Source organism: Papio anubis, chromosome 19, assembly GCF_008728515.1.
Source record: "Papio anubis isolate 15944 chromosome 19, Panubis1.0, whole genome shotgun sequence".
Taxonomy (NCBI): domain Eukaryota; kingdom Metazoa; phylum Chordata; class Mammalia; order Primates; family Cercopithecidae; genus Papio; species Papio anubis.
In genome coordinates this window covers 27619310-27632517 of record NC_044994.1, presented here as the reverse complement: position 1 = coordinate 27632517, position 13208 = coordinate 27619310, and the positions used below count along the sequence as shown (strand labels likewise).

Here is a 13208-nt window from a genome sequence, read left to right as displayed (position 1 = left end):
ACTCAAGTTTCTGACTGATGAATGGTAATACCTGTTCTTTGATTTAAATATAGACGGCAGGCCGGGCGCGGTGGCTCAAGCCTGTAATCCCAGCACTTTGGGAGGCCGAGGCGGGTGGATCACAAGGTCAGGAGATCGAGACTATCCTGGCTAACATGGTGAAACCCCGTCTCTACTAAAAAAAAAAAAAAAAAAAAACTAGCCGGGCGCGGTAGCGGGCGCCTGTAGTCCCAGCTACTTGGGAGGCTGAGGCGGGAGAATGGCGTGAACCCGGGGGGCGGAGCTTGCAGTGAGCCGAGATCGCGCCACTGCACTCCAGCCTGGGAGACACAGTGAGACTCCGTCTCAAAAAAAAAAAAAAAAAAAAAAATATAGACGGCATGAGTACAGCTCTAGCAACAGTTAAGGAGGCAACATTTTGTCACCCAACAGATACTAAACAGCAGAGCTATAAAGTAAGTATACAAACTAACAGGCTGACTTTGGATGAAAAATGTATTAAAACCTTTCAAAAAAGTGAAAATTTAAGTTAAGAATTAGCCTAGGCATTACTGGAATTCAGTGCTAGCAACTGAGCCTAATTTTAGGCAGATTTCCCAGGAAGATATAAATAGAACCAGTTATGTAAGCCCACATATAACAATTACAGTTAAGTTGGTACAGTTAACAATACAAATTAATATTTTTTTCTATTGTAAGTTTTGGGGGATCAAAGGCCCTTCTCATTATAAAAGTGCAAAAAATTTAAATGTGGCTATATGCTTAAAACATGTTGAAAGAGTAATTATTTGTATATAATTTCTAAAAATAGTAGAACTGCTGTACAGCCATGTATTCTATAACTAATCACAGAGTTCAGAGCCCACAACAACTGCATTACTGACTCCTGCAATGCAGTCATTTTCATTATGGTTAAAAATGAAAAAAAAAAAAAAAAAAGAATTTGTTTGTTGAATAAAAGGAGTTTAAAACTGAATTTTCCAAAGTCTTCTGACAAAAATATCAGTACTACCTAATCCCTCCCTCCTTTATATTTGTATATTTTCTTTCCTTTCCATACTAGATATTGCAATGATCTCACTCCAGCCTCTAGTCTATCACCCAATCTTTTTAAAAGTTCTCCCTAGAAGTACTAACTGGAGCTATCTACAACATTAACAACAACAACAAAAACCTCTCCAGATCACATCTATCTATAAGAACTTCTTCCCCTTAGGACTGAGATGGGAGGGCTGGAGTAATCTCTTTTGATACCTTATAATGCAATTTTAATGCTCCACTCAGCATTAGACTAATCTTCTGTAAAACTTTGATATGCCCAACTATGAGATACCCACATTATTAAGTAACATAAAGTAACTTGTAAGAAATTAACTACACTGAATATTGAACACAAAAGTCGAATTTAGCAATTCTATACACGATACTTTAATGCTTTTAAGTGTTGGATGAACCCATTTGAGAACTATCAATATGATCATCGTATCTCCTACAGGAAGTCAGGGACATCTGTTAATCTAAAAAAGTTAAAATTTTATATTACCCAAATTAGTGAGTAAAAACCAGTGATATACTGATTAAAACAGCCGTATTATAAAATGTCACTTACCATCCCCAGCAGGAAGTCCTCTCTCCTTTTTTTCATCACATTTGTTGCATTCACTGAAGTAAAGCAGCAGGAACATATCCAAGAGTACCCAAATCAAGGAGGTGGCTAGGACCACCTTGCAGTATGCAAATTTTCTCATGGCACTTTAAGTCAAATGCAAAATTTAAAAATATATATATAAATATACAAAGATGAAAATTATTCCAATCCAGTTTCATCAGAAATCACATTCATACCCTATAAAGAAAGGAAAAAAGATTAACTTAAAAATTCAGAACCTCAAAAGTGAATTATAAAATTAATTTAATATTATAAACATTAAATACTATAAATTATTAATTTAAGAATAAGAAATTTCACTATGAAGACTATGTTTGAAAATCAGACTTGGAAAAATGCTTATAAAATATATAAAGAGTATCAGGACTACATAAATAATTCCTACAAATCAATATACAACAATCCAATAGGAAAACAGGTAAATGATATAAACAGGTACTTTGCAGAACGGAAAACTAACAGCCAACAAACACGTAGAAAAGTGCTCAATTCCCTACAATTAGGAAATGCAAATTAAAACAACAGTGAGCTACTATTTCACACTCATCAAACACCTGGGTCTTAACTACCTTTCTACTCAATTGCTACATTATGTGTTAAGGCAAAAGTTAAGCTATTAATTACCATAGGGGATTAGGCAACTAGTGATTCCAAGTGCATTTCAACTGTCCGCATTCAGTACCCAGGCTCAAGAATTAATAAGAGTTCTCCTTGGAGCCTGCACTACAGTAGCTTCCCAAGCTAACTCTCATTCCTCTTTTACACTGAATCTCAATCTAAAACTGCAACAGTCACCAATCATTCAGGAAACAGATTCGTGGAAAGTAAAATGGGAAAGAAAAGTATATGTCATAAGATCTGACATTTAGTCTTGGCTCTGACAATTTTATACACTTCCCTGTTTTTAGTTTCCATTTCCCACCCTGCTATCTCCCTTTATCATGCTATACCATGATGAGAAAATGACTAGAGGAACTGTTAACAATTTTGAAAAGTCATTTGGGATAGTTTGAGCATAGGCGTCTTAAGCATAAGGAATTCATCCTGGAGCATGCTGAAGCAGCCTGAGAGATCTAGAGAGGTAGAGAATCTCCCGCTCAGCAGCTGACTCTGAGGCTCAAAGCCTGTGTCACTGAAGACCAGGGGAAATATAAACCAAGTGCATTCCTACGAAGTGGAGTGAGGAAACAAGAGTTCGCACTGTGTCCATGCTGAAAGCTACAAATGCAGACGCCCTGGATGGACCAGAGTGTGGGCAAGGTAGCAGCTTCTTACAAGGACAACTTTATGCAACAAGTTCCATGGTGGCCATCAGAGATGCACTTACGTGAACAATTCAGGGCAGGCCTGTAGTTTATCCAAGAAATACATACAGCAGTTCTTGCCTACTTCACAAGGTTGCTAGAGAGTAACCTGAGAAAACACTAAGTGATACTTATAAATGTAAAGTCATTATTTATGCTCATCTCTCTAGGGACTTTGATCACTTGCCATATTCCTCCTTTCACCAAACCAATACTCCCCGACTGCAAGATGAAAACAAGGATGCTACTGTCATGTTCTTACCTGAAAATCATGCTTACTCAATACCTGATACTGGGTCACCTGTAGTGAGCAACTACTGATAACTATGGTAACTGAGGTGAGGGGAGAACCTAAAGCATTAGAGTGTACAATGTCAAGGAACAACAGTTCTCACCAGATAAACTATATACATACATTTATATTTTGTGTTATTTCATATGAAAAGCTGCCTCTTTTGATCACTGGCAAAGCAGCCTGATTGCTGGTGCAATATCTGAATTTCAAATGTGGTTTTATGGTCTCTAAAATCCTATTTTTAAAAAATGCCTGCAGAATAGTTAAATGTAAATATAACTTTTCATCTACTTCTACTTAAGTTTTGCAAGGGTGCACAATTAGCTTTTAAGATTGAAGGTGAAGTGCAGTGAAGGGGAAGTGTTTGGGAGAAGAGGGGTGTCTGGCACATTCTACATGGGGTATGAGGAGAAAGGAAGATAAAGGAGAGGCAAAAAAAGGATTCCCAGATTTAAGGCCAAGATAACTAGCTAGATGGATGATGGTAATACAATAATGAAAGGAAATACGGACTAAATCAAGAGTTGAGTTAGTTCACACTGAATGTGAGGGGCCTCAAGTCGAGGTGTCAACAGGCAGTCAGGGGAGTAACTGAGTCTGATGTGAAAAGGCAGGTTTGTTAAACATACATACATAAGCAGCAGCCGGGGTCGGCAGAGGGGACGAGGTGGCCAACGAAGAAGGCAGAGAAAAAAAGGGGCTGAAACTCCAGGAAACCCATCACTTTCCACATACTGCAGAAGACAGACCCCTCTGAGAGAGACATGAGAAGTCAGAGGAAGGAAGGAGTATGGACAAGCCATGTTAGACCCTCTATGAGGCTGAGATAACAAAGAAAGAATGTCCACAGGGTTTGGCTCTTAGGACGAAGCCACTGGTAATTTGCGGTTTCTATTACTGTTCCCCGCAAGAGAATAAGGTCATAGAAGGCTTGCTCAGCTCTACAAGCTTCAGAGAAAACTCTTAGAAAACATCTTCTAAATGAAGAAGGAAAGAAAAAGACAAAACGGCACAAGAGATGTTTCTTTGAGATTCATTTAAAACAGCATAACTGTATCAGGAAGAAATCTGGTGAAGAGCAAATAACATGTAAGGAACTTGAATTTTTTTTACTCTATTGTTTATGTTCAAGAAAAAAAAATAAAGCTACTTATGTCTTTAGAAAATTGAAGATAAAGTTCCAAGTATGTTGCCAAATATATAAGATGTAAAAGAATGAAAAAACATTTATTTAAATATGGCAGATAATTTTTCTTTCTAAAGAGTTGTTTAAAAGATTGTTAATTTGCATGACGCACTGCAGGTAAGATTCTAGTTTTCATATATAATTAAATAATTATTATTTCAATTTGTTTAATGAAAGCTAGTACACTGTATTTAAGGAAAGAATTGCTACCTTTATTGCCACCATTATTGTAAAGTTATTCCTTATTCTCCACTTACTAAGCAACTTTTGTGTGTCCTTCACTGTCCTTGAAATGAAGGATACAAAGAAAACCAAGTCCTTGTTCCAAAAGGCACACAAAGCTCAGTCGCAGAACAAATCAGCAGGTGGGGAGAAAAGTCAGAGCTGAACTGTCCAACAACAAATTTCCGCCCTTTAAGAGATGATAGGACGTCAAACCCCAAAGTAATATACTAAAAATGTCTTCAGACTTCATTATTTGATCCAAGAAATTCAAGGCCAATTTTATATTTTTGGTACAGTATTTTTCATCACTAGAAAAAATTAATATATTACAAAATCAGACTTTTAAAATTACATTTTGAAGTTTTTTTCTTCAAGGTAAAGGGATGGGGGCAGTTTCTTTATAAAAAGTTATGATGCAAAATTATGAATGCATTGTTAAGTCATAAATCATATTTTTAGGTCCATGATAGCCATTAATAACTGATATTAACATGACCTCCTTGTTCAAAAAGATGAGCCATAATCTAGGAGGCCCTGAAAAGGAATTTTACATTTGGCCCAGAGACCTTTAATAAGGTTCAGGAAACAAAAGAAGTTTGAAGAATGAACGTCCCACATTTTTCAGAGACTGCTGGTGTTGCCTTCACCTGAGCAATTTCCCACTCTTCCAAGAGGAGAAGACTGACAACATCATCTGGGAATCTTTGGCACAGCCAAAGCACTGTCTGTCACAACAAACAACATTGTTGGTGACAACAGTGCACCAGTGAGTGCTAACCTTAGCACTAAGCCAAGCCCTGCTCTCTACAAAAGACCCACACATATACAGTCCATTGTTAATAGTTATTTCAATGGTCCCAGAACAATTAGATATCCATATACAAAAAACCCCACAAATATTGGCCCATATCCTATACCACATATATATATTAACTCAAATTTTTGAACTAGATCTGGAATAGAACATAGAATAAAAACCTTTTGAGACCTTGGCTTAGGCAAAGATTCCCTAGATAGAACAAAAAAGCACAAACCATTAAAAAAAAAAACAAAACTGGACTTCCTAATTAATCTTCAAAAGACACCATTAAGAAAATATCTGTTTACGCTCAGGTGATATACTTTTATTGATTAAGTTAAAAATTCCAATTTTTCTTTGAAAGAAAATAAAGTCACAAATTTGAGAGAAATATTTATAAATTACATATCTAATAGATGACTTGTATCCAGAATATATAAAAAATTTGTCAGAACACAATAAGAAAACAAACAATCCAACAAAATGGGCAAAAGGTCTGAATTGTCACTTTACCAAAAAAGCCAAACACTTTTTTCAGATGGCAAATGAGAACATGAAAAGAAGTTCAACATTAAATTATAACCACAATGAAACACCACTATGAACTGATGAAAAGAGCTAAAAGAAGAAAGAAAAATAACACGTGCTGGAAAGGAATTGGAGCAACTGGAACTCTAATACAGTGCCAGTGGGAATGCAAAATGGTACAGGCTCTCTGAAAAACAGTTGAGTTTCTCCCCATAAGAATCTGTAATCCCATTCGTGTTCACTCAGAAGAAAGGAAAATATATCCACACAAAGCCCTGTATGCAAATCTTTATAGCAGCTTACTTATAATCATCAATATCTGGAAACAATCCAAATGTCCATCATCTGATGAATGGATAAACAAATTGCACTATATTTACACAATGAAACACCACCCAGCAACCAGCAATAAATCAGAACAGTGGCTGCCAAGGGCTGAAAAAGGAATAGGGGATTGCCCATAAATGAATTTGTGGCAATGAAAACATTCCATAACTTCCTTGGGGTGGCAATCATACAACTGTGTCCACTGTGCAAACTTATAAAACTGAACCTAAAAAGAATTTTACCGTATATAAATTCAATCTCAATCAACTTAAAAATAAACAAACATGGGGGAGAGGATATCTCAAAGAAATAATGCCAGTTTTACAAAGAGAGAAACTGTTTTATGTTTTCTCAAAAGATGCATACCAGAATTCATTTTGGAAGTAACTTAAAGTTGTTTATTTTGTTCCAACCACAGTAAGTTAAAACCTTCCATTTGAAATGCATTTAACTACTTATTTTTAAAGTTATAAAAGTAGAGTTAATATCAAAGTATAGTGATTAATTTCAGATGCTTCCTGACTTATGATGGGGTTATGTACCAATAAACCCATCATAAGTTGAAAACATTTTAAGTCAAAAGTCGAAAATGCCTTTAATACAACTAACCAACAGAACATTATAGCTTAGCCTAGCCTACCTTAAATGTGCTTACAACACTTGCATTAGCCTATAGTTGTGCAAAATCATCTAACACAAAGCTAATTTTACAATAAAGTATTGAATATCTTATGCAATTTACTGAATACCATACATTACCTATAAATTCTGATGGTTTTACACTCTTGTGAAGACAAAAAATCTTAAGTCAGGGCCCATTTGCATATCAGTAAACTTCTGATCCAATTCTTTTCTTCTTCTTTCTTTTCTTTCTCTTCTTTTCTTTCCTCCCTCCCTTCCTTTTTTCCTTCCTTCCTTTTCTTCTTCTTCTTATTTTAGTAAGAGACAGGTTCTCACTTTGTTACCCAGGCTGCTCTGGAATTCCTAGTCTCAAGTGATCCACCCGCCTCGGCCTCCCAAAGTGCTGGGATTATAGGCATGCATCACCACGCCCAACCCTGATCCTGTTCTTAATATCATATGCCAAATTTTCCCGAAGATTAATCAGTATTTTCTAGGGCCAAATGATTTTCTCCTACCCCTCATATTTCTAACCAAAGCTCTGCAGAAATTTTGAGATAATCTCAGCTCGATAGTAACTTTCTAAGAAAACAAAACTTAATTCTCTTGGATCCATGCTTTACTCCTCTCTCCTGAGAATACAGCATTCTCCCAGTCACCCAGAGCCAGGATCACTAGTTTTACATCATACTAACCAGACAGAAGTATTACATATGAGACCCTTCAACAAATCTATTCATTTAACTAACAGCTAAAGTTTCTGCCAAGAAAACTAAAAGACTTAAAAAGACAAGTGTTATCCTCTAACACAATAGAGTCCAGATTATTTTATTATTTTTATATTTTATTTGCTCTATTTCTCAAACAGAACTATAATCTAACAATGTATTCATTCACTTATTAACTCATTCAATCACCCAAACAGTAAATGTAGGGAATGTGTCAAATGCAGGGAATACAAGGGTGAACAAAATGCACACACTCCCTGATCTTATGAAGTTCAGAGTTGGCTCCAGGGAAGCAGACATTAATCAATCATATAAATGTGAAATTCTAATTGTGATAACTGCTTTGAAAGAAGGTACACAGCTCTACACACATCTATAATAGATTTGATTTTGTCAAAAAGGCTTCCCTCAGAAAGACATGGTTTGAGGGAAAATAAGCATTATAGGCAGTGAATAGTAAAGGCTCTATAGCAGAAAGGAGCCCAACACTGAAAAGCTAGTGAACTGAAGAAAAAGAAAAGGAAACTGTGATGTGAGATGAAGCTGGAGATGATAAAAGTGGGAAGATTCAAGAGATATGACGGGACAAACTCAATCCTAGCTTGTACAACTGGATAGAGAATGGTGTCAATCATGGAAATGGGGACCAGTGAAAAAGGACCAATTTTTGGAGGGGAGAAGATGGGAAGTGTGATCTTGGACATGTTGAGTATGAGCTGCCTTTGAACCTTCAATGAGAGATGCCACCATGGCTGCTTGGATACACACTCGGGGACTCAAAGGAGAGGCCTGAGGTAAAGATTTTCAGACAGAAGCGCTTGACTTATGCTACTCTGTGAGGGCAAACAGACTAAAAGAAACACACAAAATAGTTTTTGTGTCATTTAATTTCCTCCTAGAGTGTGGGCTGGACTACTAGTGACTTGATTCTAACCAACAGAATATGATGGAAGTGAAGACTGAGTCATTAAACACTCTATGGCCTCCCCTAGCTCTCTCTCTGATCACACTCTGGGGAAAGACAGTGCCATGTCAGAAGGATGCTTAAGCATTCCCATGGAGAGGTCCACATAGTAAGAAACTGAAGCCTCCTGCTTACAACCAACATTATGCTGCCAGGCAGGCAAGTGGGACCCCTTTTAAAGCAGCCCCAGGCAAGCCTTCAGATGACAGCAGCTCCAGCTGACAGCTTGAGTACAACCTCATGAAAGATCCTGAGCCAATATCCTGCTAAGCTGCTTGATATAGTTTGGCTCTGTGTCCCCACCTAAATCTCATGTTGAATTGTAATCCCCAGTGTTGGCGAAGGGACCTGGAGGGAGGTAACTGGATCATGGGGGCAGATTTTCCCCTTGCTGTTCTTGTGATAATGAGTGAGTTCTTAGGAGATCTGAGGGTTTACAAGTGTGTGGGACTTCCCCCATCTCTTTCTTTCTCCTGCTCCCCCACGGTAAGACATGCTTGCTTCCCCTTCACCTTCTGCCATGATTGTAAGTTTCCTGAGGCCTCCTAGTCATGCTTCCTGGTAAGCCTGTGGAACTGTGAGTCAATTAAACCTCTTTTCTTCATAAATTATCCAGTCTCAGGTAGTTCTTCACAGCACTGTAAAAATGCACTAACATACTGCTCTTCCATTCCTGATCCAAAGAAAATATGAGATAACTTCATTGCTTAAAGCCATTAAACTTTTAGGTAGTTCATTACTCAGCAACAGAAAACTTCAACAGCAAACTAGAACTAGACAGGGAATTCTTTAATCTACAATAAACATCATATTTAATGATGGAGCTTCAGTTAAAACAAGGCAAGTTATGTATCCTCACTTCAGTTTGACATCATACTAAAGGTCCAAGCAACAGACAAGAAAGTGAAATAAGGCTTAGGGGGAAAAAAGCCAAAATTATCATCTGCAGATGGTACGATTTCTACATAGAAATTATTTAAGAAATCAATAGATAAACCATTAGAGCTAATTATTGATTTCATCAAGACAGATGAATACAGATGAACATATAACATCAGTCATGCTCCTATATGGTAGTAATAACTAACTAGAATATATAAAATAAATTGGCTGGGCATGGTGGCTCACGCCTGTAATCCCAGCACTTTGGGAGGCCGAGGCAGGGGGATCACGAGATCAGGAGATCGAGACCATCCTGGCCAATACAGTGAAACCCCGTCTCCACTAAAAATATAAAAAATTAGCTGGGCATGGTGGCGGGCACCTGTAGTCCTAGCTACTCGGGAGGCTGAGGCAGGAGGATGGCGTGAACCCGGGAGGCAGAGCTTGCAGTGAGTTGAGACTGCGCCACTGCACTCCAACCTGGGCAACAGAGCGAGACTCCATCTCAAAACAAAACAAAACAAAACAACCACATTCGAAATAGCTATAAAAACCCAATAGGTACAACAGGTGAAGAAAACTGTGGAGCTTTATTGAAGGATACAAAAGAACAACTAACTAATAAATAGATGAGAAAATGAATACCAGGTTCTTCCCAAAATTAATCTATAAATTCAATATAATTCTGATCAAAACCCAAATGAGGCTCTGGGGAGTAGATTTATTTATTTATTTGTTCATTTACTTATTTATCTATTTTGAGACAGAGTCTTGCTTTGTCACCCAGGCTGGAGTGCGGTGGTGGGATCCTGGCTCACTGCAACCTTTGCCTCTTGGGTTCAAGCAATTATCCTGCCTTAGCCTCCCAAGTAGCTGGGTTTACAGGCGTATGCCACAATGCCCAGCTCTTTTTGTATTTTTAGTAGAGACGAAGTTTCACCATGTTGACCAGGCTGGTCTCGAACGCCTCACCTGAAGTGATACGCCCGCCTCGGCCTCCCAAATGCTGGGATTACTGGTGTGAGTCACTGCACCTGGCCTGGACTAGATTTAATTATAAAGCAGAAGTACTTAAAACCATATGGTACCCCAAGACAAATTCATACAAGTGTGAAAACTAAAAAGATGGCCGGGCGCGGTGGCTCAAGCCTGTAATCCCTGCACTTTGGGAGGCCGAGACGGGTGGATCACGAGGTCAGGAGATCGAGACCATCCTGGCTAACACGGTGAAACCTCGTCTCTACTAAAAAGACAAAAAACTAGCCGGGCGAGGTGGCGGGCGCCTGTAGTCCCAGCTACTCAGGAGGCTGAGGCAGGAGAATGGCGTGAACCCGGGAGGCGGAGCTTGCAGTGAGCTGAGATCCGGCCACTGCACTCCAGCCTGGGCGACAGAGCGAGACTCCGTCTCAAAAAAAAAAAAAAAAGAAAACTAAAAACATGCTACTACAAAGAAAATTGATGCAGGGACAAGTGGCTTTCCATATAACTAAAAAAATAAACTTGGATCCTACCTTATAGCAATAAAAAAGTGAATCTGTGGAAAGACAACTGAAGCCGAAATTGTCAAAACCAAGTAGCAGCTATTCTGGCCTAACCCTACTAGCCAAAGTGAGTATGGCTCCAGTCCCGTAGGCTTCAATTTATATTCCCAGCTTCCTATAAAGTGTTCAGGCCAACACTTCTGCCACAGTTTTTGAGTTGTCAAGTGATTACTGATCAAAATTTAGCACTGAGAAGCCTCATTCACTAGACAAAGAAAAAGGAGAACCAATTTTCAGGTCTTAGAATCTTCTTATTCAACGTAAGCATTTAACAAAAATTAGCAAAAAAAAACAATCCAAAATTCCTGCCCAGATTGATGTCGACAAAATTTCATTAAAACCTGGATATTCTCTTTCTGTAGTTATTTCCCAGGTGTTATCTCAAGTTTAGAGGTCAGAAGAACAAGCTTATCATTTTGGGTAGTCATGATGTAAATAAACTCCTACTAAATATATTGGCTCAAATGTTTCAATTTAGGGAATACAGTGTTTAGTGTCTTGAGTGCAATGTTAGTTTTTAAGACGATAAACTGACTTCCAGCAATACCTTTAAAAGTTTATATTTTTCCTGTTTGTAAAGTAATGTATGTTCAAAGCAAAGAACCTGGCAAACAGAAAAGCAGAAGATACAAACTACCTACAAATTTGCATCTCAATTAAACATCAGTGGGTTAAATGCCCTTCCAATCATTCAGAATAGTAGATTTGTTTTATGTTTTACGTTTTTTTTTTTTTTTTTTTGAGACGAAGTCTCACTCTGTCGCCCAGGCTGGAGTGCAGTGGCGTGATCTCAGCTCACTGCAAGCTCCGCCTCCCGGGTTCACGCCATTCTCCTGCCTCAGCCTCCCGAGTAGTTAGGACTACAGGCGCCCACCAACACGCCCGGCTAATTTTTTGTTATTTTTAGTAGAGACTGGGTTTCACTGTGTTAGCCAGGATAGTCTCAATCTGACCTCGTGATCCGCCCACCTCAGCCTCCCAAAGCGCTGGGATTACAGGCGTGAGCCACCGTGCCTGGCCAGATACATGTTATGTTTTAAACCAAGTTTGTAACATCTATTTAAACTCAAGTACTTAATGCCTTAAATGTCCTTATGGGAAGAAGGGAAGGAGACGGGTGTGACTGTAAAGTGGTAGGAGAGCTGATCATGCTGTATTTTGATTTTTAACAGGTAATACGCTCAACAGACATTTCTAACCCCTCTTCCCACCTCAGCCATGTCTCAGTGTCATGTCTTAGGCAACATCACGGCATCTTAGTGTTAATGGCAAAACAGCCCTAATATCCACACAAAGGTGTGACAAAATGCCACACATATTGCTTTACACTTAATACATATGTAACAGTTACAAACAAAGGTGGCTCCCTGGCTCATGATTCTGACCCTTAACCTCTCCTCCCCTCCTTCAAGGGTTTCTTCTGGTAACAGATCCAGTTGTCTGGCCACAGTATAGTTAAATGACCTAGCCAGGCTAACCACAGGACCTGACTCCTTGGCCTCTTGAGTTGCAGACCTGGAAGGCTGTGCTCTAGGACTGCACTCAGTCACACTGCCCCCGACGTGCAGAAGGCCACTTGCAGCTAAAAAGAACGAGGCCAAGCGCCCTGAGAGTGACCAAGTCCCTGACTCTTCCTTGGCTTCGGTGACCCACCAAGGAATCCTCCTATTAGTTCCCTTTTCTGCTTAAGAAAATCTGAACTGGGTTCCTGATACAACCAGAATGCTTGGGGAACCAGGGAAGAGGGGGCTATAGGTAAAAAGCAGCTTCTAGTCTGCTGATGAGCTTCCCCTCTGTGGGTCATAATTATATATTATGAGACAGACTATACTATTTGAAAAGATACTTTTTAATGCCCCAGATCACAAAAACTTATAAAATATCAAAAGAGGACATATAAAATGTGTCACAGAAATAAATGATCACAATACAACACACATCACCAGCACCTAGGTTAATAATAAGAACATGACTTTTAAAATTCCCTCTCAAATCCCACCTTTCCCCAACTCTTCAAAGGCAATCCCTATTCTTAACTTACGGTCCTTCCTTGTCCTGATAATTTAACCTCACGAGTATCTTTAACAATCCCTTGTTTATACTTCACTGTTTCTGAACTGCTTATAAGTGGAAAAACCT

At 38.7% G+C, this 13208-nt stretch overlaps 1 protein-coding gene across 1 annotated transcript in view; it reads right to left on the bottom strand.

Moving 5' to 3' along the window:
• The window catches only part of GALNT1 (polypeptide N-acetylgalactosaminyltransferase 1), an 82072-nt gene that overhangs the window by 57349 nt on the left and 11515 nt on the right, over positions 1-13208 (bottom strand). The window contains exon 2 of the mRNA XM_003914303.5: positions 1610-1846. Coding sequence (XP_003914352.2) covers positions 1610-1748 — 139 coding nt within the window. The 5' untranslated portion in view covers positions 1749-1846. The remainder of the gene's footprint in view (positions 1-1609; positions 1847-13208) is intronic.